At 36.7% G+C, this 27,232-nt stretch overlaps 1 protein-coding gene across 1 annotated transcript; it reads left to right on the top strand.

Annotated features, from left to right (window-relative positions):
* The first annotated feature begins 536 nt into the window (after positions 1 to 536).
* Positions 537 to 26,994, top strand: UHMK1 (U2AF homology motif kinase 1). Its single transcript, XM_082648726.1, has 8 exons — positions 537 to 940; positions 2,270 to 2,562; positions 3,197 to 3,388; positions 5,291 to 5,385; positions 11,992 to 12,068; positions 12,219 to 12,317; positions 16,057 to 16,145; positions 19,862 to 26,994. Exons 1-8 carry the CDS (start codon positions 673 to 675, stop codon positions 20,006 to 20,008), a joined length of 1,260 nt encoding a protein of 419 aa, XP_082504852.1. The 5' UTR covers positions 537 to 672; the 3' UTR covers positions 20,009 to 26,994.
* Positions 26,995 to 27,232: the final 238 nt, after the last annotated feature.

The raw sequence follows: 27,232 nt of genomic DNA, 5'->3' as shown, positions 1-27,232 counted from the left end.
ATTTCAGCCAGAGCTACAGTCATTTGAAGACTTGCCTGGGACTGGATGCTTTTTGTTGAGGCAGCCACAGGCAAAGTAGACTAAGAGGAGACAGAAGCCTGAGCGTCCAGAATTATAGCCACTAGTGCCCATAGGTGTGGAAGTGGTGTTAAACCCTTTCCTTTAGTAACTGGGATATTTCCTCTGGGATCCCGGCTATGAGAATGTAGGCGGGGTTTTATTTTCCTAGGTTCCCAGTGCTGAGGTGAGGTGCCTCAACAAGAAAAAGGATCAGTTTTAATTCAGGTGACGTTGTGTGAAAGCGGTTTACATTGGGCCTGGAACAGTGAGAACCCAAGAAAGTTTCACAACTCTCAACCTCAGTCCCTTCCTCCAAACCTTAATTCCTCTAATCAACTCTAGACCCCGCCCCTTCTGGGCCCGCCTCCTTCAGCCTGCAGGATTGGCTCTTCCTCCATTTCCGGCTTCTGGGACCACCCCCCCCACCCCCCACCCCCACAGCAACTACGGTTTCCGGTGTCATGGCGGCCCGAGATCCCGGCAGTCGGTGAGGCGGCTGCAGGCCCCTCCCTGCGGAGCCGCTGGTCCGGCGGGCGGGGATGTGACCGCGGGCCCTGCCGGCCTGCCCTGGGCGTCGCGTCAACTCCGTGTCAGCGCCCTCAGTCCGCACCGATGGCGGGATCCGGCTGCGCGTGGGGCGCGGAGCCGCCGCGGTTTCTGGAAGCCTTCGGGCGGCTGTGGCAGGTACAGAGCCGCCTGGGTAGCGGCTCCTCGGCCTCGGTGTATCGTGTGCGCTGCTGCGGCACACCCGGCTCGCCCCCCGGCGCTCTGAAGCAGTTCTTACCGCCGGGCACCACCGGGGCTGCGGCCTCGGCCGCCGAGTACGGTTTCCGCAAAGAGAGGGCGGCGCTGGAGCAGTTGCAGGGTCACAGGAACATCGGTAATAGCCGCTGTCTCCCTTCTCGTCTTGCTCAGGTCCCAGTCCAGGCATGCACCCCCTCTTGCAGCCTGGCGTTCCGTCTTCCGTCTTTCAGGCTGGACAAGTGGGTCTGGCCCTGTCCTTATCACCCGGTCCAGGGCCCTTTCCCGTCCCCCTTTCACTCTGCAATACGGTGGAGTTGGTGGTCTGCTTTGGCCGTAGTAGATGCTCAATAAATTCTGTTCTGATTCAGTTCTCGTTGGAGTATGCCGCACCTATTAGCACAGAGAATTATCTTCTCTAGTGAAAAGAGGCATATCTTTACTAGATTGTCATGTCTTGTACGGAAATGTTTTAATCTTTGCACACCAGTGAAAAATGGGAAATATTTCTAGTACTTGTGACGTCAATGCTAATAACCCGTATAGGTGTTACTTGATACATATTTAGTATGGATTTGGGAGAAATGACTCCCAAATTTTACATAGTAGTCCTTATGGAAGTGTGAAAATTATACATAAGCACTTTATACTTTTACCCAGGTAAGACCATGTTTCATGATTCAGATATTCGGAATGTAAAATATGTGATGGTTACTGATGATTGATGTATGAAAACAGTTTTCATTGTTACTATACCAACAGAGAGCTTATAATTAGTAACGGCTTTGGTTAATAAAGAAATGTCTTATTTCCTGGCAAGCATGATCCATATTTAATTTGAAGGTGACCTTTTAAATATTACCATTTGGAGAAGAATTTCTTAACACTAGTGTTGCTTTTTTAGTTTTTATTTTTTTTAATTTTTTAAGGGTTGCTAAATGGTGTATATAACCTGGGTATTTAAGATGGAAATTTTTTGCAGACCTAAGGAGTTGTTGAATCTTTACAAGATTAGGTTAAAGTGTCATCTTGAAAGTCTCAATCTCTCCTTTTAATATTTAGATTATAGAGTGCTATTTTGGATCAAGAAACAGTCTTCAATTTTGATTTTGCGTGTTGTGACATTTGCCGTAAGAGTACTTAGTATTTGGATTTTTCTTTTGATCATTTTTGCTTGGCATCCTAAGTGCCTATTCACCCATCCCTGAGTGCTTGGGAAACACAATTTGAATTATTGTGCCATGTTTAATATCTTTGAATAGTAATCCGCTGTTGAAGGTCGTCCCATTTTATTAAAATAAAGTAACCCAGTTGCCCAAAAATCTTACTCATGGGAAAACTAAATTACAGTGGCTTGCTTGCTCATCAAAGTTATCCTTATCTAGACTACCCCAAATTTGTATCTACTTTAATGGTCACTTACTTGGAGTCTGGTTTTTAAAGTATTGTAATTCTTTTCTTTTTCTAGTGACTTTATATGGAGTCTTTACAATCCACTTCTCTCCAAATGTGCCATCACGCTGTCTGTTGCTTGAACTCCTGGATGTCAGTGTTTCGGAATTGCTTTTATATTCCAGTCACCAGGGTTGTTCCATGTGGATGATACAGCATTGTGCCAGAGATGTTCTAGAGGCCCTTGCTTTTCTTCATCATGAGGGTTATGTCCATGCAGACCTCAAACCACGTAATATATTGTGGAGTGCCGAGAATGAATGTTTTAAACTCATTGACTTTGGACTTAGCTTCAAAGAAGGCAATCAGGTAAGACATACTTTCTCTCCCCACCCCCTCAATGGTCTAAACAAAATATTTTTAAATAACAGAGGTGATTTAGTAGAGACTTAAGAGATATTTCTATGTAAAATACTGAAGTGCCTGGGGATGAAGCAAATAAGAATTTCATTGCCATAATCATTAAAAAGGGGTATATGTTTGGGTCAGGTAGGGGGAGCTAGTACAAGAGGGCTGTGGAATTATTAAAAGTACTTTACCTACATAGAAGGCTTTTTTTTCTTTGAGCATTTGGTTAATTGCTGAATTACTGTTACTAGTGTCTTCAATGTTGGGACTCTGTCTAATGGCAGAACTCATGTGACAGTTCTGGCAAATGCTCCATTCTCCATGGTTTATCAGCTCTTTGCAGCGTGTCCTTATTTATCAGCAGTGTCTGACAGGCAAGAGAATATCTAAAGAAATGAGCAGTTGTATGGAAAGTGTACAGCTTGCCTTTGAGAAGTACCCAGTTAATGAACCAAAGCATTGTGGTAGCCAGGGACTCAAAATTTTGACATTCGGTTTGGCAGTGGCTCATTGCACTTTCAGAGAGGTAAATACACTGGTTGGATGGAAAGTGGGCAGTTTTTGATTGGTTACAATATTTACTCATCTTCTTTAGGATGTAAAGTACATTCAGACAGACGGGTATCGGGCTCCGGAAGCAGAACTGCAGAATTGCTTGGCCCAGGCTGGCCTGCAGAGTGATACAGAATGTACCTCAGCTGTTGATCTGTGGAGCCTAGGAATCATTTTACTGGAAATGTTCTCAGGAATGAAACTGAAACATACAGTCAGATCTCAGGAATGGAAGGTAAACTCTACCACTGTTTTGCTTTGGGGCCCTTAATCCCAATGTAAGTGTACTCAGTTTATAGTGATTCTCTTTGAAGACACTGATTGCTTCATCTCCTCCATATTCCTCTTACTGTATTCATGTTACCTTCAATGCCATTCCTCACTCCCATAGCTACAGATGTGCTAGTGAGCATTGCATGCTCACTGTTTTTAGCTGAGGCCTGGCGTGTCGTAAGTGCTTGAATGAATGCATTTCCCCAAAGAAGCAACAGTGATTTGTTTAGTAAGGTAGTATTATATTCTAAAATATTACTAATATAGTACTATTCTATGAGGATTGTTAGAATGGATATTGGTTATTCTTTTACAAATGAAAACTTGGAGGCACAGATATGTAGAGCCACTAGCTCCAGATAGTACAACTGGATGTTCTAGACCTGGGCCCCCAATTCTGTCCCTCCTACTCAGAAGTTCAGTGTTCTGTCCACAGTTCCACTCTGCTTCGTGTTTATTTGTATTCTATATGTGAACTATCCTGAGAAGGTGCTGCTAATAACATTGTTTCTTTGGGAACATGGGTTCTAAGTTCCAAACCTCTGACATAGGAATTAACCTTTCACATATTCATGAGTTAGGAATTAACTACATTATGTTTTCCAACATATTGGGGCTTTAATGTTGTGATGATATCAGTATCCTTTAGGTTAGAGGTTTGATAAACAGTACAATGTTTAGGAATTATTATTGGTTTTGATATTAAACAAGTATTTTTTTGAGCATCTAATGTATAGTGTGTGGCCATTATACCATACAGAGTTTTATTTCTTTTAAACCCCTAGTCATCTATACCTGGTGAAGCAGTTCTTGGAATAAATACTTTAATAGCCTAGTGGGTGTACCTAATGTTTACTTTTGGCAAAAAAAGTACTGCCATGTGAGTAAAACCAGTATCATTCTTTATCATTAGTACCCCAAACAGTCTGTTCTTTCTCTAGTGCTAATATAGATAAACGGATCAATTTTCTACATTTAGCTTTGACTAACTTTGAGCTCTTTGGACTATTTCTTCTTGAGCTAGCGCCAATCAGAACTAGATCACATTTGGGCATTTTTTTGGTGAAATTTAGAGGCATGATGTGTACTAAAGCATTCCCCATTATTTGTCTCCTAGATATAAGCATCATTATTCTGTATTTTATCACTTTCTATAGAGGCAAAATTGCCGAATATGAACATAGGCTCTGAAGTTAAACCTCTAGGGTTTATATCTTCCCTCACCTCTAAGTTATTTATTTAGGTTTACTAAGCTATGGTTTACTTTCTGTAAAATGAGGATAACAGTGTTGAGGTTAAAAAAGAGATGATACCTAGTTCCTAGCATAGAGTGTGGCCTGTGGTATTAGGTGATGATGATGATATCGGGTCTTTTTACTCATGTACTCACTTCTACAGTACTCAGGGAGAAAATGTTATGTTCCACAAGGATTTAAGGTATGAATAATGTGACAGATGAAATTTTTAACTACTGTCCTGGTTTCTCTTTGATAGTTTATTTTATTTCTGTCTGAAAACCAGTTGAAGACTCATCATGAAGACACTGACTCACCTAGCACACATTTACTTTCTCATTTTGCATTAAACTACATTTCTGTGTGGTTGCTTTGGTATTTGTTTCTTTATTCATTCATCTGGTAAGTCTTCATAGAGTGTCAGGTACTGAGAATGGAGAAAAGATGTTCCTCTTCTCGAGAAGTTTTATAATAATGTACCAATCTCCTTCATTAAGATTGTAAGCTCTCAGAAGAGAGTGTTTTCTGTTGCATTTAATTTACCAAACCGTTCAGTGCTATGTGTCCAGTACTTAGTAAATACAGACTGAATTGAATAACCAAAGGAAGACTTTTCTCCGTCTTTTTAGGCAAACAGTTCTGCTATTATTGATCACATATTTGCCAGTAAAGCAGTGGTGAATGCCGCAATTCCAGCCTATCACCTAAGAGACCTTATCAAAAGGTATGTTACATGTACTTTAAGCTGGCTTTTTTTTCTGAATGGATTTATATTATTATTTCTGGTTTGCTTAATCATGTAGAACTTTTCCGTCCTTAGAATCAAAACTCTTTAGATATTCTGTACAGTCTAGCTTCTAATAAGAAAGCAATCAAGTTGTTTTACTAAATTTATTTTCAAAGGAGTGTTCTTTTTTCCTGGTGAGTACCAGGTATTAGGCTCTTCCTAGCAGTTATTCAGTGGAAGATAGATGATGGATCACTGTACCTTGGGCCTTTCGTAGCTCTGACAGTTCTATGTATGATAGAGAATAGGTGTTTATTAACTAAAGACTAAGTTTACTTTGGACTACCAAATATAAGTTTCAAGTAAAGTAATTATATATTATACTTTAAATAATTACCATTGAAAACTCTGGGGACAGATACAGTGTTTTTTATTTAATTTTTAAATTGTTTTTTAAAATAAAAATAATTCCTGTCTTTAAAAATGTAGTGACATAAAATAGACTTTCTTTGAATTGACAAAACATGATTTCTGACAAATGGTTTAATTAAAAGGATGTGTAACCCTATTCTTAAATTTTCTCCAGACTGGCTTTTAAAGCTTCGTTAAAACTGCTCATTAGTCCATCCTTCTACCCAGGAATGTCTGTTTCTCAGAGTAAACCTATGGCCATTCAGATTTGGTGGCAAGTTAGTCATGCCCTTATGATAGTCGTTGTCAAACGTATTTGAGAAAGCTGGTCCACGTGACTCCTGGGCCAGGTGTTGCTCTGCAGGGTGTTCTGATTAGCGTCAGTTATTGTAAGTGAAGGTGTCTGTTTTTATCTGGCATGATTGATTGTTTTATAAATCTTGGTGTCTAAGGAAATGACACTGCGGTTTTTGATCAGAGATAATTAAGTTACACATGTGTATATAATGAAATGAGTCAGGCAGTCATGGAGCTTTTTGCTTAAAGTATACAGATGTAGTGTTTTACCCTAGTGGTAACATCTTATGAAACTAGTACAATATCGAAATCAGGAAATTGACATTACAGTCCATGGAACTCACATCTCACCAGTTTTTTGTTTTGTTTTGTTTTGTTTTTTAACGCTTCAAATCATTTAATCCCAAATTATCAGTCACAGATACCAGTTTTTAAAGGATTAAAAAAAAAGACTGCTCCCCTCAAAACATGTCCTACTACAGTAAGCAGTTCTGTAAGTTAAAAAAAAAAAAAAGTGTTTTAATAAAAGTGATAAATCATTCTATCTTTAGGATAGTTATATTCAACAAACCCACATATGCTTGATATCTGCATCTTACCTCCTAGGATCTCAAACTGTTTATTTTAGAAATAAAAACATGGGGAGAGGACAGTTCATTGTAAAATATGAAAAAGCAATGATTCAAGCATGTGAGTTTTTGCTTTATATTCCTAGCCAGAGCACAAATGACTGGATATTCTCATCAACACCAAGCTAAAAAAGAAACAAAAAACAAAACTGGAACCACCATGAAGACAACGCCACATTAAAATCTCTTTCTCTTGATACTTTCTGGCTTCCAGCTGACTGGATGAGTTTCTTCTGTAGCTCTGTCATCCTCTCTGTACACTTTAATGGTTTTATCAACTTCAGCTGTTAATAACCGACTTTCAGACTGATCAAAAGCACAAGCAAATATTCCTGACTCACTATCCAAAGACCCAGGCTGCACTGCTGCATGAACTCTCTGGAAATTGTAGCCAGTTCTCCAGTCCCAAAGATGCATAGTGCCATTGTCAGCTTCACCAGTTTTACTTGCACTTATTTGTGTGTGTGTGTGTCTTACAAATTACAGTAGTTTTAAATAGCTGTCAGTGTCTGATTGATACTAGATATTAAATGTTGCATTTTATATTGAAAAGAGGCAGTGTAAAATTATATAACGGATTTTAGGATAGAAGTCAAATTATGTAATGGATTCTGGGATAGACTTAAAAGTCTAATTGACCTTGTTATTTAAGCTTGAGGGGTTTGGTTTTATTTTGTTTTTAATAATACTTTTTTTTCCCTTTTTTCTACAAGTAATACTAGATTTGGAAGCTATAGAAAATTGTGACAAGAAAAATAAAAATTATAAGCTCATTTTCTACTGTTACCACTTTGGTGTATTTCTTTTCAGTATTTTTCTTCATATTTTGTTGTGTATGCATGCAAATTATTTGAACTTCCTTTTTTTTTTTTTTTTTGTAGACTGAAACATAGATACTGAAAACAAATGTGTAGCTTAGTGAATGCTTAGGAATACTCTTGTATCCACTACATTCAGGTTGAGAAGTAGAACTTTACCAGCTACTCCTGAAGTCCTCTACGTACCCTATCCCAATCTCAAGCCCCTTCTTCCTCCCTAAAAGTAACCGCTACCCTGACTTTCATGGTTATTACTTCCTTGTTTTCGTTATAGTTTTATTACCTAAGTGTGCATTCCTAAACACTGTGGTTTAGTGTTGCCCTTCTATTAAAAAAAAACAAATCCCTTTTAAGTTTCATTTACTCTAAAAGGTCCCTTTCCATCTCCTACTCTCCCTGTTCCTTTGTTTATTTGTTGAACAGCCTGGGTTGTTGACTCAGTATAGTTGTCCACAGTCTGAATTTTACAAATTGTGTTATTGTAGTATAGTCTAGCATATTTCCCTATTTTCTGTAAATTGGTAGTTGTATATTTGTATCTAGAAGGTTTTTTTTTTCCAGACTGTAGATGGTATTCTGTTTTTTTATGTCAGCACATAATGTGGTCATCTCCATTTTATGTGTTAAGAACTGTTAATACTTAGTGCCTAGATCCATGACTTTGTTAGGGGTTGTAGAGTGGTGATGTTCTTATTATGTCATTTTCTCTTCATTTAGTTAAGACGAAATAAATGCTTGATTCTCTTGACTTGTTTTCATAATGAATTGATTCCCTGTCATCTTCCAAAGCAGACCATCCCCTTTTTGAAAGGTCAAAGTATCATTATTAACTAGTGAATTTAAATATATTTGGTATATTTCAATCCATTGCAGTTCTTATCCTAATTGATGCTGAAATTATCCCATCTTTGAGGAATGTGAGCCTCTGCAAGTTGGTTTTGGCAGACCTTATTATCTGTAATAGTTTCATTTTTATCTGGTGTGGTAAGATGTTCCTAGTTCAAAGTACACATTTCCTGCCCCAGACCTGGAAGTAGCATTTCTCCAAGAAGCCTGGTTTCTTTTAGTAGGAAATGGTATTTTAAAAACCACAATCTGGGTATTAGGAATACTCACTGCTACTGGAGCGGTCATTGTTTCAAGGCCTGTTAAGTGGACAGAGTTCATACCGATGTTTCCAATTTAAATTCAGAACCACAGTGTTTTTACTTCTTCTGTTTTACATCTCTTTCTCTTTTCTTTTATGTCAAGAATTCTGGTTCTTAAGGACAAAGAGAATGCCAGATTAGAATATTTCATAATTACTCATTTGCTTCATTCCACATTACACTAAAACAGTCTCAATAATAGTGGTATAGTAAGATTACTGAAAACAGTTGTTTTTGCATATGCTTTTCCCATTCTTCCCTCCTTTGAAAAAGTTATATCTGCATTGTCAAATTATATAGCTATTACATGCTATGCACTCTGTTTTCAAGCACTCTCATTTAATCTCAGTTCTATGTGTAACTAGATATTTAATGTTCATCACTGATCCTTGTGTTGATGTCTCTCTAGTCATTTTAGTTTACTGAAGCTTGTTCTCTTGATCATAGGATTAATATTCTTTGAGTTCTTACATGTTTTTTTCTTTTAACATTTTGTTTTCTTCTTTTTTCGGTACACGGGCCTCTCACCACCGTGGCCTCTCCCGTTGCGGAGCACAGGCTCTGGACGTGCAGGCTCAGCAGCCATGGCTCATGGGCCCAGCCACTCCACGGCACGTGGGATCCTCCCAGACTGGGGCGCAAACCCGTGTCCCCTGCATTGGCAGGCGGATCCTCAACCACTGCGCCACTAGGGAAGCCCTAACATTTTTCTTTTAAATACTGTTTTATTTATTTTTTAATTTATTTGTTTTATTTATTTATTTTTGGCTACATTGGGTCTTCGTTGCTGCACGTGGTCTTTCTCTAGTTGCGGAGAGCGGGGACTACTCATTGCGGTGGCTTCAGTTGTTGCGGAGCACAGGCTCTAGGCGTGTGGGCTTCAGTAGTTGTGGCGCATGGGCTTAGTTGCTCTGCGGCATGTGGGATCTTCCCGGACCAGGGATCGAACACGTGTCTCCTGCATTGGCAGGCAGATTCTTAGCCTCTGTGCCACCAGGGAAGTCCCTTGCATATTAATAATAGTTAGACTGTGCTTATTATACTTGAAAGTCTGTTTATCTGGGTATAAAAATCCTTAGCAGACACTTTTCTTGAGTGTCTTAAATTACAGTTGACCCTTGAACAACATGGGTTTGAACTGCAAGAGTCCATTTATACATGGATGTTTTACAGTAGTAAATAGTATGTTACTACATGATCTGCAGTTGGTTGAATCTGCGGCTGCAGTACCATGGATACAGAGGAACTGTGAATATGGAGGGCCAGCTATAAGTTATATGGATTTTACACTGTGGGGAGGGGGCATGCCCCTAACCCTGGAGTTGTTCAATGGTCAACTGTACTCTGTTTTCTTCTAGCATATAGTGTTGCTGTTGAAAACAGCGTGTTGATGACACTCTGTCTTTGTATTAAAAGTCACTTGGGGCTTCCCTGGTGGTGCAGTGGTTAAGAATCTGCCTGCCGGGCTTCCCTGGTGGCACAGTGGTTGAGAGTCCGCCTGCCGATGCAGGGGACGCGGGTTCGTGCCCTGGTCCGGGAAGATCCCACATGCCGCGGAGCGGCTGGGCCTGTGAGCCATGGCCGCTGAGCCTGCGCGTCCGGAGACTGTGCTCCGCAACGGGAGAGGCCACAACAGTGAGAGGCCTGTGTACTGCAAAAAAAAAAAAAAAAAGTCACTTGGTCTTTTGGCCTAGATGCCCTGAGGATGTCATCGTTTTCTTAAAAGTCTAGTGATTTTACCAGAATAATAGATTTTGATTTTTCTAGGGTCTGTATTCTCAGGAAATATGTAGTTTCAGATCTTTTTGTTTGTTTTATGAAAGTATTCTTAAGTTAGTTCTTAGTATTTGTTCCCTCGCTTTGTTTTTTTCCTTCAGGCACTCCCATTATATATATTAGATTTTCTTTGACTCTATTCAGTATTATCACTTTTTCTTGAATCTTTTTTTACTTAAAAATTTTTTCTCCTTTCTGCCTTGTTTGTCTTTAAGACATTATCTCTTGTGTTTATTCATCCTTATGTCTCTTCTAGCTTAAGCTTATTTTATGAAATTATTTTTTCCTTTTGTTTCTCCTGAGTTCTGTTATCTGATGTTTGAAATTTTCTAATTTGATTTATGTTACTCTTTCATATCTTGTATCTTTGTAAAAAATGCCTTTAGCTCATTTGAAATGGTAGGTTATAGTGTTCACCTGTGTTGTGGTCATGTCTTTCTTGCATGCATTCGTTGTCTGAGGGCAGTTATTTTGCAGTTCTCTTTTCTTGCGTAGTAACTTTGTTATAATACTTTTTATGTGGTTCATTTTTATATGAAATACATTTTCCTAAACTTAGAGAAGAAGGTGTAGCTTTTCTAACTACACAGGGCTCCTTCCTCTGTTGTTTTGTGTAATTTTTTTTGAAAAAGTGTTTTTTTTCTTCTCCTGAGATCTCATGGCTCTTCCCCTTCCCTGCTTTTTTCCTGGTGTCTTTGTCTCTTTCTCTCTCAATTTATTTACCCCATCAATGTGGATTCTCTTCCCAAGTTTTCTTTTCTTTGCAGGACTCTGCCCTGGAAGGGAGCTTCAGCTGGTTGGTTTTGAGAGGTTCTAGTGTCTAGATTACTTCAGCCCCCTCAGGTCTTACAGAGGACCCCTTGCATTCACTTGGAATTAGAATGTATAACCCCTGGTAGTTTCAGCTGCTTTTCTCAAATTGGCTAACTGTGCTTTCCAGTGAATACCTGTTGGTTCTTTGGGATTATTTTTTTCTCTGGTTCATCACATTAACTGTTATTTTTGTCTGCTTCCTTCTACATACATGCCAATGTGGTGCAAGTCCTACTGCTATTGATGGTTTCTCCCTAGCCTCTTGTATTTTGGAGTCTAGTGGGGTTACCTACTTTTGTTAGAGATGTTGTCCACAGATTTTTGATTTTGCTATCAAGTTGCTTTATTATTAGGGGGATTTGACAAGGCTCAAAAGTCATCGCACCTCTTTTTGTTTTTTTTTAATTGGATTACCCTAAATCTATGTCTAGCTGTTTTTCACTTAGTGTTACAGAGTGTGGATCACTTTCCCATGTTGTATTTATTAATCAAAAAGATTTTAAATTAAAATATATTATGTCTTAGGTATATATAATAATTTATTGAACTATTTACTCGTAAATAGCATTTTTTTTTGTAGATGAATGATTCAGTAAGTCATGCTAATATGATTAATGCTGTGGTGAACATTTAGACGTTTTTATTTTCTTTAATGGTTGCATTTTCAAAAGATTTGACAAAATTGTAAAGATACCTGTTTTTGTGTTTTAGCATGCTTCATGATGATCCAAGCAGAAGAATTCCTGCTGAAATGGCATTGTGCAGCCCATTCTTTAGCATTCCTTTTGGTAAGTTGTATACATCTTTATTTTTTTCTTGGTTATTTTACAATCAAATGAGACATCAGAACTAATTTGTATTCCCAAGCTCCTTTGCCTGGTAGTCGTCAATTTATTTGGGAGAGTTTACATTTAACCATGTTGTAATGAATTCAACAGCCCCTCATATTGAAGATTTGGTGATGCTTCCTACTCCAGTGCTAAGACTGCTGAATGTGCTGGATGATGATTATCTTGAGAATGAAGAAGAATATGAAGGTCAGCGTTTCCTAAATTATATTTTAATGTGTCTTTCCTAACTGTGTGGAATAGTCATACCAATTCGTAAGATTCTCATATTTTACAAATTTATATAGTGAGGGTATTGAACTATATGATCTCTAAAGTACTCTCACTTTTGATTCCTGCTATAGATTGAATATGTCCCCCACCAAATTCATATGACAAAGCCCTAATCCCCAATGTGATAGTATTTAGAGTTGGAGACTTTAGGAGGTAATAGGGTTAGATTAGGTCTTAAACGTGGGGTCCTCATGATGGAATTAATGCCCTTTAAAAAAGAAGAGACAGGAGAGGTGTCTCTCTCCTTCCTCTCTTTTTTTCTTTTCTGTCTCTGCCATGTGAGTATACAGCAAGAAGGCAGCTGTCTACACCAGGCAACAAATCTGCCTGTACTTTGATGTTGGAATTCCAGGCTTCAGAACTATGAGAAATAAATGTCTGTTGTTTAAGCCACTCAGTCTGTGGCATTTTGTTATAGCGGTTTGAGTACACTAAAACAGTTCCTAAGGTCGTTTCAACTCTTACATCTCATAGGTCTTTACAAAATTAATAAAGAAGGCTATCTTTCCCAGCAACTTCTTTCTCCCTGTCTATTCTAGTCCTGCCCTAATCTTTCACTTCTCCTTTTAGCTCTCTTGTTTTGCTTTTAATAATTCATTCACTCAAGACATATTTACTGAGTATATACTTGCCACTGTGGAATTATTTCCTGACTTTAGTGTGTTAGGGGAGACAGTTATATAAACAATTATAGTTTTGATAAATCTGAAGGTAGGGTAATGTACTGAGGCGGAGAGGAGGGGTATTTAACACAATCTGAGTGATGCATGAATGGGCATCTCTACAGAGGTAATATCTGAGCTCTGTTAGTAATTAGAATTGCTTGACTAAAAGTTGAGGTTGAGCTAAACGTAGCTGAAAGACATAGAGATGAGAGAAAGTGTGTCATGTTCAGAGAACAGCAAATTGTTTGGTATGGCTGTATCTTAGGATATTTATTGGGGAACAGTCAGTTAAAGCTAAAGAGGTAGCCAGAATACAGATATCTAATGGACTTGTTTGCTGTGTTTAAGAATTTGGACTTTAATCCCACAGATAGTAATATTGGAATATAAACTACACAAGAGAACTTTGCATCAGGGGTAGAATAGTCCCTGGCTTCTGATAAGTACTCAATAAATATTTGTTCTTTGTTAAATGTAATAAAGAGCCATTAACATTTAAACTAGGAGAGTGATATAGTCAAACTTGTGTTTAATAAGAGCATTCTGGAAGCAGAGTGATGAATGGACTAAAAATCAGGACCAGGGGCTTCCCTGGTGGCGCAGTGGCTGAGAGTCCGCCTGCCGATGCAGGGGACATGGGTTCATGCCCCGGTCCGGGAAGATCCCACATGCCGCGGAGCGGCTAGGCCCGTGAGCCACAACTACTGAGCCTCCGCGTCCGGAGCCTGTGCTCCGCAACGAGAGAGGCCACAACAGTGAGAGGCCCGTGTACCGCAAAAAAAAAAAAAAAAAAAGCAGGACCAAACATAAAAATATTAATTGCTTAGTATTAAACATTTTCTTTGTGGAAAATTAAACCATTACAGATAAAGCTAATTTTACCATACTGTCTCTTGTAAGGGTAAATCAGCTCTATATAGTTATCTGACAAATGAAACAAACATAATTTCTTTGAATCTGTGACAGTTGTAGGAATCTCCAGTCTCTACTTTTTAGGATGCCTTTTTATCTGAAAGAATAGTCTTGCCCTCAGCATTGTTTTAATCAGGTCCTTATGGTAAAGTAGTTCTAAATAATCTCGACATCTAATTCAAATTACTACTTAAGTCCTTTTTTTTTTTTGCGGTATGCGGGCCTCTCACTGTTGTGGCCTCTCCCGTTGCGGAGCACAGGCTCCGAACGCGCAGGCTCAGCGGCCATGGCTCACGGGCCCAGCCGCTCCGTGGCATGTGGGATCCTCCTGGACTGGGGCACGAACCCGTGTCCCCTGAATCGGCAGGCGAACTCTCTACCACTGCGCCACCAGGGAAGCCCCACTACTTAAGTCTTTTAAGTCTGTCTACCTACTGTACTTAATTCTGTCTCCTCCTAATAATTTTTATTGCTGTAAAAGTCAAGCTTGGACTTCCTTGAATAAACGTTAGGGTAGACTGTACTTACTCTTTTCTGTGTATATTGCTATGCAACACCTTTTTTCTACTTCTAAATACATTGAGCATTGAAATGTTTAAATGTTGCTCTTAAATCTTACTGTTTAAGAGTCTTATGTGAACTAAAGTGCAACAGACGATATAGTACCATTAAATGCCTTGTTAGTTCTAATTAGCAAGGTCATCTTCAAATAACACTAGTTTTAGGTAAGTTTGCCTTGCTAGAAATCATAAGTGTTAGGACAGCTGTCTTGTAATCTTGATGGTGGTGGGGAAGAAGTTAGATTCAGACCTTCCACTTTAGACCAAAATAAATTGCAAATCATGTACAGGTTAGAGTTTAAAGCAAAACAAAGAAGGGAGGGAGTAAAACAGGGAAAAAAGAAAAAGAAAGGAGAAAAGGAAGGAAGGATGGAAGAAGGGCAGGCAGGAAGGAGAGAATAAAGGAAAAAAAGTTGAACTAAAAAATCATGGGAGATTAAAAATATTTATATTCTTGGAGTGGGGAAGGCCTTTTACTAGTCTGGCACAAAACTCCGAAGAGGTAAAATTTTAATTCAACAAATTTTACCTTGCATAAACCACCAAAGACAAAATATTTACAGCTCCTATCACAGAAAGAACCCCTATAAATCAAGCCAGTAGATAATGGGTAGAGGATACAAATAGACAATTTATATGAAAGGATGTACAATATATCTCACACACATATTTCATTCTCATTTATTGAAATGTTAATACCATACTATGATATCTTTGTTACCTATTACATTGACAGTGAAGAAAATATATGAAAACCCTCCTGTGAGTGAGGTACAGGAAAACATATTCTCATACATCCCTGGAGAGAGTTTAAGTTGGTGAACCTTTATGAAAGGCAAATTGGTAACTCTAACAATTACAAATTCATATCAATTTTGACCTAGCAATTCCATTTCTAGAAAGTTAATTTAGAAATACACAAGTGAAATGAGATATGTACAAGTTTATCTATTGCAATATTGTTTATAATGGCAAAAAGCTTGGGAATAGTTTAATTATTCAGCAGTAGGACACATTAGAGAGTTTATCAACCATGTATAGAGTGAAATACTACACAGCCATAAAAACAAATGAGAAAATTTCATGTAATGATATTGAAAGATCTAAAAATGTAATGTTAATTTTAAAAAAGCAAGATTGGAACTTTTTACTTAAAGCATATATGATCATGTTTGCTTGTATAAGCTTATAAGATTTATGGAAGGATACAGAAGAAACTGATAATGTTTATTGTCTTCAGGGAGAGGAACAGAATGACATTTTGGAAAGTGGGAAGGAGACTATTTTTTTGGATTTCGAGTCACTTGAATGTATTAACTATTCAAAAAGAATTAAAATATAAAAAGAATTATTAAATGCATTGAATTTCTATTGTTCTTAACTTAAGCTTAATTTTAAAAGTTATATAAAATGACCTCATTACTTAGATATGGATTCCTGAATTCTTTAATTTAAAATATGAAAATAATGAATGCTCATTAATTACATCTGATTACTGTTGTGTTTATTAATAACCAGATGTTGTAGAAGATGTAAAAGAGGAGTGTCAAAAATATGGTCCAGTGGTATCTCTGCTTGTTCCAAAAGAAAATCCTGGCAGAGGACAAGTAAGTGAATATTTTCATAATTCCAGAATGATTCAGAGGTTATTAAAATTCTGTACAAAATGTTTTAATTTTGTAGAAAGATGTACACAGAATGTTGCTAGGGATTATGAATTTTGCATTATGGCTGTTTTTATTTTCTTGTACTTTTCACTTTTTCCAAAAGTTCTATAATATGCATGTACTTTTTTATCTGTTAAAATTTGTTTTTTTAAAATATTAACCTACTTTTAAGCCATTATATACAGGCCAGCTGAATCATACGCTAATTTAGGTCAGGGTCAGCTACAGAAATATTTGGCCCAATTTTGTTCTAATTAAGTATAGTTAGGAAACCATTTAGGTTAGATTCTGATTGTAATAGAATTATCAGTGATAATTTAAACAACGAAAATACACTGGACTGAGAATCCTGAAAGCTGAGTTCCAGTTTCAACTTGACTAGTTTTGTGATGAACCATAGTTTTTTCATCTATAAAATGTATAGGCTAAAACTATGATCACAGTTTCTAAAGAAAACTCTGTATCCTAAATTAAATCTTTCTTTTATCTGTAGTTTTTTTTTATTTTTCAGAAAACAGAATATTTTTTACTCTAAGTGTTTCTCAACCTCAACACCACTAACATTGAGCTGGATAATTCTTTGTTGGGGGAGCTGTCATGTACATTATAGGATGTTTAGCAGCATTCCTGGCCTCTACTCACTAGATGCCCTCCCTCCACCCTCCTCCTCAGTTGTGACATCAAAAATGTCTCTAGACAGTGCCAAATGTCCCCTGGTGGGTGAAATCACTTCTGGTTGTAGATTTTGTTTTTCATGGTTCAATATTATGAAAATTCTTGGCAACTGAAAAAAAAAAAAACAAAAGAAATCTCACTCTAGTCTTAGTGAAAAGTTATTGCCAGTCTAGTAATAACGGCACTTACCTCATTCAGTGTCAGGAACATACTGAATACATCATTGCTGCTTATTTATTCAACCAGTATTTATCGAGCATCTGTTATTTTCTAGGCACTGGGATACAACAGTGATCAAAACATAAAAGAATATATAGTGAAAAGTGCTATGGGGAAAAAGAGATTGGAGAAGAGATTTAAAGAGTGCTGTGGAGGGGTGGATTGCAGTTTTAAATAGGCAGGTGAGGAAGCACTAGTGGATTACACTTGAGTCAAAATTTGAAGGAGGTAAGGAAGAGAATTTCAGCAAAGAGAACAGCAAGTTCCAAGGCCCTGAGTATGCCTGGTAGGTTTGAGGAGGTCAGTGTGGCTATGCAGAGTGAGAAAAATGGGGAGTAGTGGGAGATTAGATCAAGGAAGTATGGGAGTGTAAGGGACAAATCAAGTAGAGTGAGCCTTGTAGGCCTTTGAGATAACATTGGCTTTTACTCTGAATGAGAAGGGAAGGTATTGGAAGATTTTGAATTGAGGACTAATGTGATCTGACTCGATATTAATCTGAGTGGTCAAAATAGAATGGGAAACACAGCATAGAGAAACAGTGGGAGTATTTTCAGGGGAGAAGTATCCATCTTTAAGATGATATGAAAAAAATAAGTCTTTATGAGCAAGAAAACATTTGCTTTATCACCAAAAGAAATAAGAAGCTTCTACTGATATTCACTGGAGAGTGGAAGCAACTTTTGATAAACTCTTAGAATCACAGATTTAACTTCCTTGGGTTATTGAAAATGTCTGTTGCCTAGTTGGTAAAGCCAGTTTGACTATTTCAGTTCAAATTAACATGTTATTTTTTTTAAGGAATATTAAAAAAATACTGGAAAGTAGACTATGGGATGCATCTTACAATTATAAAAGTGGTCAAGATTAAAATGATAGAACTCTAATATAATTATTTAATTACATAGTAAGTTATAAAATATGTTTCCTCTTTATTTAGTTCAGAATTATATAATGTGTAAAATTATAGGTTATCTATGAAGCAAGGAATCTGATAGAAAGCTTGGTATTCCTTCTGTAATTGCATGTCTACTCATTTATTGAACTTTGGTGTATGGATTTTGGAGTAATTATGAATCAATTTTAAAAAGTCAGAAAGAGCTTCATTTTTCTCACTGGACATCATGTAATCTTCCTTTTGTATTTAGTGAAAAAGTATGTATTGCTAGAAACTACAGCTAAGCACATTTTTTTTGGTAAGAAAAGGAGATATAAAATATTAAGTATATCTAAGGTGAAAAGATGAGCATCAATTTTTAGCGCTGGATGGTCTCTACTTTGTGTTCAAGAGTAATGCATAGCTTAAAATGTCATAGAATGGAAGAGACAAAATCAGTTCTACCTGTCCATTTTACAATAAATATGAATTCAGAAAATCCCATCACAGGCCAAAATATCCTAGGTCTAATGTCACACATCATCCTTAACAGAAATATTTGCATGAGACAGGGAGTGACCAGTCATAGGCAGGGCATGGAGCTTTGTTTATCAATGAAGAAACAGTCCATTAAAAAAAGTACTGTATTTGAAATTGCTTCTTTTTATGCCCTGAAGGTTTTTATGCCATTTGGTAATAACTTTGCTTCGTCAGCTGGGAAAAGGGCTCCTATGAAAGGGGAAATGAAAAGGAATAACCTGCCTGAACTTCTAGGTAGATCCAGTTTTAGGAAAAGGTACAAATGAAAGTTAAGAATTTGGAAGTTGATGTCCTTAAAACTGTCTATTCTTGCTTCCACTTTGAAAGTCTCTGAGTGTCCTAGGATGCTCGCACCTCAGTTTGAAGAATATATATATATATATATATATTCATATATATATATATTTTTTTTTTTGCCGTACGCGGGCCTCTCACCGTTGTGACCTCTCCCGTTGTGGAGCACAACGCGCAGGCTCAGCGGCCATGGCTCATGGGCCCAGCCGCTCTGCGGCATGTGGGATCTTCCTGGACCGGGGCACAAACCCGCGTCCCCTGCATTGGCAGGCGAACTCTCAACCACTGCGCCACCGGTGAAGCCCTGAGAATATCGATGTAACAAATGAGGCATACAACTGAAGAGGGAAGGCAGTTCTTTTCCTGGCTCACGTATTTACGGGTAACTGAGGACAAGTCATTTCAAGTCATGTCGCCTCCCTGTAACTTTTGCTTTAGATCATCAGAAAGAACTAATAAATTATTATGCTATTTCGTTTACCTATGGGAAAGGAAATTACCTAGTTTTAAACCTCTTCCTTGCTATAGTTGTGGCTTCTGCAAATCTTCTTTGAGACACTGTCAAAATGTCATTGTTCTCTGGGCTGTTCAGCCCTGTCTTCAGCAAATGTCTAGCACTATTCAGCACTCTTTTATGAAACTGACAAAAGGATGTATGTTTTGATGGAATTTTTCAGAATTGAAATGAGTTCTAAGGAAGTATTCTAAACTTTGCTGTTCAAAAATGTGGTCCCTGGACCAGCAGCATTGGCATCACCTGGAAGTCTGTTTAGAAATGCAGAGACTCAGGCCCCACCTTAGATCTACTGAAGTAGAATCTGCATTGTAACAAGGTCCCCAAGTGATTCATATATATATATATATATGTGTATGTATATATATGTGTGTGTATATATATATATGTATGTATATATATATATGTGTGTGTGTGTATATATATACACAGACACACACACATATATATACACACACACATTAAAGTTGGAGAAGCACTGTTCTAAAACAATGTTGATAAAAATGAAGTTACTTTGTTTTCTCTGTCCTCTTACAGGTCTTTGTTGAGTATGCAAATGCTGGTGATTCCAAAGCTGCTCAGAAATTACTGACTGGAAGGATGTTTGATGGGAAGTTTGTTGTGGCTACATTTTACCCACTGAGTGCCTACAAGAGGGGATATCTGTATCAAACTTTGCTTTAATCAGTAACCTAAGGACTATTTCCTGTTTCTCCTCTTCTGTTTCCTGGGTTATTGTATTCTACATCTGAATGCAGAAGTACCCCCTTATCATTTTAAGGGAATACTTTGTATATTTATTCCATCCTACCGACGTGCAGCCATTGCTCAAGCAGTGACTGCATTGCAGACATTTGGCACTGAGTAGGACAAGACCTCTCAGCTATACATTGAGGGGTTTTAGAGCATCCATGTGGGCAACCTATTTTTGTGCAGTAGGGCAAGTGCTGCTCTCCAGTACGTAACCTAAAAAGATATTAACTCTTTCATGTGATCATGAAGCAAGGATGAATAATATCATGTTGTAGTGAATATTATGAACAAATTTGTTAGAGTTGGTGACATCACTTACAGATTATTCCCTTATGTTGTCAGAGGGGTCTTCCTTATTGATATCTGTAGTTGGCACTGGATGCTCTCAGTAATGTTAAGTAATTGTTAAGCAGCAATTCCCTACTGTGTTCTTAACACTGAGTTACGAATTTTTTTAAAGGAGTACTGTAGTACTGAATATTCCTTTAAAGAAACTGCAGTGAGCCTATCTACATTTTTTTTTTAATTAAGGCTTTTAAAATAGGAAGCTAATGCTTGATCTTGCACAATTTTTATGTCCGGTATGTATGCTCGAGTGAGTGTGCAGGTGTGAAAGATTAGAGAAAATTTGAGTAGCTTTCTTTATAGTGTGAATCTTGTGAATTAATACAGTCTATGCCCATCTCTTCCTTACCTGTTTAATATCTGTAAGATTTAGGATACAAGTTTTTTGGGAGTCGGTCTGTCTGATAGAGTGAAATGAGAAAATAGTTCATTCCTGAGAGGCCCAGAACACACAAGTCTAAACTGGGTTACATTGAAACTCTCTTAAAGTGAGAAAACTCTTGTAAAAGTTTTGGTACACATAAATTGCCCCTTTTTTCAGTCTGCTTTAGACCCTGCATTAGCTCATCTGTTTTGTACTGAATCTTCTAGGATCACTGTAAAATTTCTCAAGATAGAGTTCTGTCTACTATGATGAAAAATTGACTTGGGTCAGAAAGAAAGAATTAGTTGTTCAGCGAAGGGAAAAGGAAAAAAAATAGGCAAAGGGTGCATAGTCAAGGATTATTTGTTTCTTTCTTTCTCTCTCTCATCTCCCTCCCACTCCTTCTTTTCCTCTTCCCCCATTCTTTACCTCTATCCTTAGCTGAAGAGACGTTAGAGGAAAGCATCCTAGGTGGTCAGGTGATCTGACTTCTGATTACAAGGAAGTTAAGAAAGGTGTAGCTATAATAAGGTAGAAATAGAAAAGAAGAAAAACTTACGAAGAATTCTTAAAAAGATTCATAGCAATCTAACGTGTCCCCCAGTAGAGGAAACTAGTATTCGTGAGTTCACGGGCACAGGTTGACTACATGGTTTCAGGAATTATAATTATGGATTCCTCCCACTTTACAGTAGATTGTCTTCAAAGGTTTAAATCTTAGGAAACCTTTATAAAGCACTGATTATACAAAAAAAGAAAGGTATACAGGTTATGAATTTTTTGTTTTCTTAACTAAATGAAAAATTTATTTATTTATTTATTTTCCTAAGGAAAAAGCTTTTATATCTTTCCCTGCTGGAAGCCTCCTCATATAGTCTTTCCTTGTGTGTGCCATGCAGGTTATTGAGAGCCCAATTAAGAATTTACGTCTTAGAGGATGAATTATTTTACCCTATTCAGACAATTACCATTTGATATTTTAGTTATTCACAGTCACCTAATTATTCAGGACTCTCCTTAATATTTGTTATGAAGCCAAATTTGGTATAATGAATTGCCAAAAGATCTGTGGCGTGGCGCCCAAGGGAGAACTGTAGAGTAAGCTTCTAATATGTGCCCTTAGAAGGAAGAGCTATTATTTTTCATTTTGGCCTTTTCAGAGGTTGATTAGCTGGTTTGGTTTCAAATAAAAATTCAAGAGAGTATTGTGGAGACCAAAGCTTTCCTAAAACATAAACGTTTGGATGGTAGCAGCTTCCATGGTGATTAAAAACACCAGGTCTTTCCATACATACTGATGAACACAGAATGCAAATGAATTCATTTTAAGGGCAAGTATTCTAGGTTAGCACATATACCTTTCTCATTCTCCCTCCCCCAACTACCACCAAAAAGGAAAACCTTACAAATAAACTGCAGGTAGGCTTCTAAGCTTAATGTTGCAGTATGCTGCTAACATCTTGATGCTGAATTTCACAGCATTCTTTGATCGTCTTCTTATTGCTGATGTATTCATGCATATATGTAGTGTTTAACACTGTAGAATTTTATTACAGAAGATGCTAACTAGATTTTAAGGGAGCTGAGGGAATAATTGATAAGCCTAAGTAACCATGCATCGAATTAAATATTTTATATTTAAGCCACAAAATTGAATGGAGGTGCCTCCTTTGATTTAAATTGTTATTTTATAGCTCTTAGCCCATTACTACCAAAGATGACATTTGCAGATTCTCCCTCCCTCTTCTGATATTATAAGAAGTTTAATCTTGTTATCTTTTTTAAACCTGAACCAAATATTGAATGATGCAATTTTCATGATCCTTTAGGATGAAATATATACACAGAGGTTTTGATTCCTTGAAGTTTTAAAGACAGAAATTTTCTTTTTGAGAGGTAGGGTAAACATGTGAGGGTTCATGTCACTTAACCCCTACCATTTTGGGAAAATTTTATCTCAGGTAGTTTTTCTTTCCCTAAATTAATGTCTGTGCTTCCTTCCCTCTTGCCTTCCAGTTTCTTCCTTATTCCATGGTATTTTCATGGTACATTTTTGTCCCAGAAAAGGCATGTAAATTGATAATTCTATAGGAAATCTTTGGTTCTTTGGAAACATATTTGGAGGAGGTCGCTAGTTGGCTACTTTCAAAACTTTAATGCTGTATTTAGAGAAGAATAAGTAGAGTTGGACACCTCAGTGAAAGATAGCACTGCTAAAAGAAACTATTTGCTGCATTTTAAAGGAGTAACAAAATGAGCCTCTTACAATAAGAGATTGCATTTATTATTACTGAATGTCTTCCTTGTTTTGTGGCCATCAGTATAGAAACTCTTCAGAGAAAAATTCCCTCTCTGCTATTCCTTGAGCCAATACTAGGCTTCTTTTAGAACAAAACCATAATATAGTTTTACTCATCCTTCTCCCTGTTTTCATTGAGACAAGTATTGCCTTCTTTTTGGTATTCCAGCTGCTAAATAAAGAGGGCTGAGCTATGTTAAATTAACCTTTTTAAAAAATCTCTCAATTCTTATTTAACTTGCCTTCTAGATTCATATTGCTTGTACTTATATTTTAACCTTTGAACAAATTTATTATAAGGAATGCTGCCAGAAAGAGTGCTGCCATGTAAAGGAAGTTGAAGAAACTATGAGCATAAGGTTTGTTTCTGTCTTAGTACACTGGGCTTTCACCCTGGTAAGGGAATCAGTTACCTTTATGGAATAAATTATAGTCAGAGTTACAATACTCAGATGCTGTTTTATGGCTCACTTGAGTTATTTCTCAAATGCAGGTAACTGGCATTTTGGCATCATTATCTTTTTAGGCTTATATTCTGACCTTATAAAATTAGGCCTATCTTACCTAATTTCTACTATTATACTTGGCAGCATGACATTTTATTTTTTATAGTTTAATGAAAATCAGCACCATAGTAACTGATGATAAGTATAATAACATAGTTACTGGGTGAGGGAGTGAGGGAGACACTCAGTAACCACGTGTTTTACCTGGACTTTTATGCAAAGGTACGTGCTAGGTGGCTTTATTCAGGTAAGTGTAGAGATGGGATTGCATCATGACTTTTAGTCTGGTGGATGTGTAGACAGTCAAAGATTTAAGCAAGTGCCTTGTGTTTCCTGGAAAATATTAAAACTCATTTGGGTGAAAGCTTCCCAAATGATGATAATTATTGCTCCTTTGCCTTTTCCTTGGAATAACTTTTGGATTGAGTCACTTAATATAAAACTCCAAAATTGCCTGGGTTTGCCTTTTTTTATATGTGTAAAACTATTCATATTTGATTTTTTTTCCCCCAATATTACATATAATGGAAAGCCAGAGTTATCTGGCAGAATCAAATTCTTCCTTGGATCTAGTTACATTTTTAATATTAGGTTCCTTCTTCAAATCTTATTACTCTAGCTCTGATAAAATTTATTTATTTCTTGTCAAGTGTGGTCACAATACAGACCAGCCTTTGGTCACAATTAGCTCAAAAGAATTTCCATTTCTTCTTAAGGTGCTCAATAAATCACCTTTACTTTGAGATGTTAGCCTTTTCAGGTTAGTATTATTTTCTGGCTTTCTCAATGAATATAAGACTGTTGAATCTCTATGATATGGAATTCATCTGAGCCTCTTATGGTATATTTGGGTAAGTTATATTTTCTTAGTTATAGAGGAACATGGATGTTTTAGTTTTTGAAGTACCCCAAATTTTAAAGATTTTGTTTTGTGTTAGGTTAACTGCTTCTCTACCTGACACCACAGGGTGTATCATGTTTGTTATCTTAGCCACCTCCCCTTCTCCAGTGTCTTTCACTGCTTTTTAAATTCACACAGTGAATGACCAATAGATTTACACAGTGACATGCAACTGACAAGTACTTATGGGTATTTAAGAAGGTAAACAATTTTAACTGTTTTTCCTGCAATTTTATAGGAGAAATGGGCTGTAAAAGAAATATCTATAAACCAGAGAGCATTTAGGAAATTGTTTATTTTATAGGTGGTCACGAAGGTGATCTTCAGGATATCAGATGTATAGTTTACACAATCTTTGTTCTCCTGATATGAAGTTTTTATTCATTTTCCTACAACTCAGCACTTTTGTTGTCCCTTATACTGTTTAGAACGATTAATGTTTTATTTGCTTTATTTGTGCTTTTCAGAGAGTTGTCATAATCATGGCAGTTATGTTTGTGACACCATAAATGCTGGAATTCATGGGAAATTTATCAAATGATTGCCTGAGTGTTATATCCCTGAGTAGCTGTCAAAATATCCTAAAGAAAATTGATTTTCTTTTTGAAAGTCATGTATGTTTTATGACCTAGCTTTGTGGTATTTTAATTTAAAAGCAAAGAGAAGCTTTGTGTCTTATTTTGCCTTATATGACCGTTGATCCTTGTTGTGTTGTGCAGAAAAGAGCTTCTTTTGCTATACTACTTTGTATAATGAAAATAAGTCACATTCTGAAGAAAAAAAAACCCAAAACTGGAATTGTCAAAATTTTTGTTCCTTTTTGGGAAACCCGTATGTAAACATCAGAGCTATTTGTTATCATAAACTCTTGATTGTCAGCAAGAGAATTATTCATAGTCACTTCTATCCCAGGGTGGAATTGCCTTCCCCTTCTAAGCTCTCTCCTTAATAGTATTCATGATGTCAGGACAGTGAGTGTGTAAAAGCAAATGTAGTGAGGTGTTCTAAATCACACATCCAAAATCATGCATTTGTGGTCTTAGAAGTCTTTTCAGTTATTTGAATTATCTATAGCTGTGTTATTTTATTAGCATGAGTTGTCAGAAGTCTGCCAAATGTAAGAGTTAAGAAGAGAAAGGTAAGTGATAAAAATAGAGAGATGAGGGGAGGAAAATAGCTTCCTTATTGGTGTTATTAATTGTTCATATAGTTTATGACCTAAAAATGATATTTATTTTTAAAAATCCAGGTTTGGTACCTGTAACATAGAAATGTTGCCGTTTCTACACATTCCTCATCATTGTTTCCCCAGAAAATTATTTTAAGAGTGTATGAGATCAGACTAAATATCCATATTCAGTTTGGTCTGATATTTTAAAATACATATTTAAGTTAAACTCCATCTTTTGTGTATTTGGTATACATCAACACTTATGCAAATCAAGAATCAGAAAGAAACGGGATTAGCCATCTCCTTATTTACCTTTGTACAGTGGGTACAGTGAGTGGCATTAGTATGCACTAGCTGCAGTGTTATAGCACCTTATGAAGTAAATAGTGTTTATTATAATAAAAAAAAAGTTAAGCTGCATCTCTGTAGAATATTTACTTTGCAGAGTGTAAAGCTGTCATATCTATTTCCAGTAGGATTTAACTCCTTCATTCTTAATTTTTTTGAAAAAAAAAATCTTCAGTAATTTAACATTCCTTTATATCCTCTTAACAGTGGCAAATCTGGGGTAGAAGGGATTTTTTTTTCCCCCAAAGGGCTCCATCTTTGTTATCTTTTGGTCACTCTTTGAAATCCAGTTATGATTAATAGATTTTTAACAGTTTATGGCTTCCCATATCAGCACTGGAGTGGCTGGTTGTGAATATTAAAACCTACTACTATTTTCCCTCAATAACATGTAATTGCTATGTTTTTGATTAGAAGGTATGGTTAGAAAAAATGTGAACGATCACTTAAACCAAAGCCAGTTATAAGGAGTATTCTCTCCTGTTGGTTTACCTTCACCTCAGAACTACAAGAATATTACAGTACATAGTGCAAAGTTGTCTGTAACATTTCTACCAGTTGTTTCAATAGCATATTGGTCTTGGCATTTCTTGGCACTATGGTTCTCTGTTCTTGATGATGTCTTACTATTTTGTGATTTTTTTTTTAATAACTTAAGTGGGACTATAAATGTAGATGTGTATCAGTACCAAGAAGTTCTTTTCTCAAATCCCTATATTTCTGATTTCAAGTCTTTTAAACCTGTTTTTTCTTGCTGAGTAGCAAAGAACTTTTATTTTCCACTTTCCTATATACCTAAAAAGTATGGACACTGCGTTTCAATTAATTGTACTGCATACAGTTTTTTGCTGCAAACGTTATCTGTAAACACAATTGCCTTGTTCAGTTTTGTTGTAAACTGACTTACCATAAGATGCACTGTTGATACGCTTTCTGATGTGTGTTTGTTTGATAAGGGTGATAAAATAAAGCTTAAAAATAAAGGAATTGCTTTTTTATTTCAAATATTTCTGTATTTAGTATAAATATTCAAGTTTAGGTAACAGGTAAGTATACTTATTCTACGATTTCATTTTTACTGAGAGCTACCATTGAAAAATTTCCATGTAGCTTCATTCATTCATTTCTAAAGAATGTGATTTTTCATCTTTGAAAATAGTACATCAAACTGACAATACTGAAACATATATTTTTTTTTGGAATAAATGTTCTTGATAATTT

Source organism: Grampus griseus (assembly GCF_964374135.1).
Source record: "Grampus griseus genome assembly, chromosome: 1".
NCBI lineage: Eukaryota > Metazoa > Chordata > Mammalia > Artiodactyla > Delphinidae > Grampus > Grampus griseus.
The sequence above is the reverse complement of the archived record's forward strand: the minus strand, read 5'-3'. Positions and strand labels throughout refer to the sequence as shown.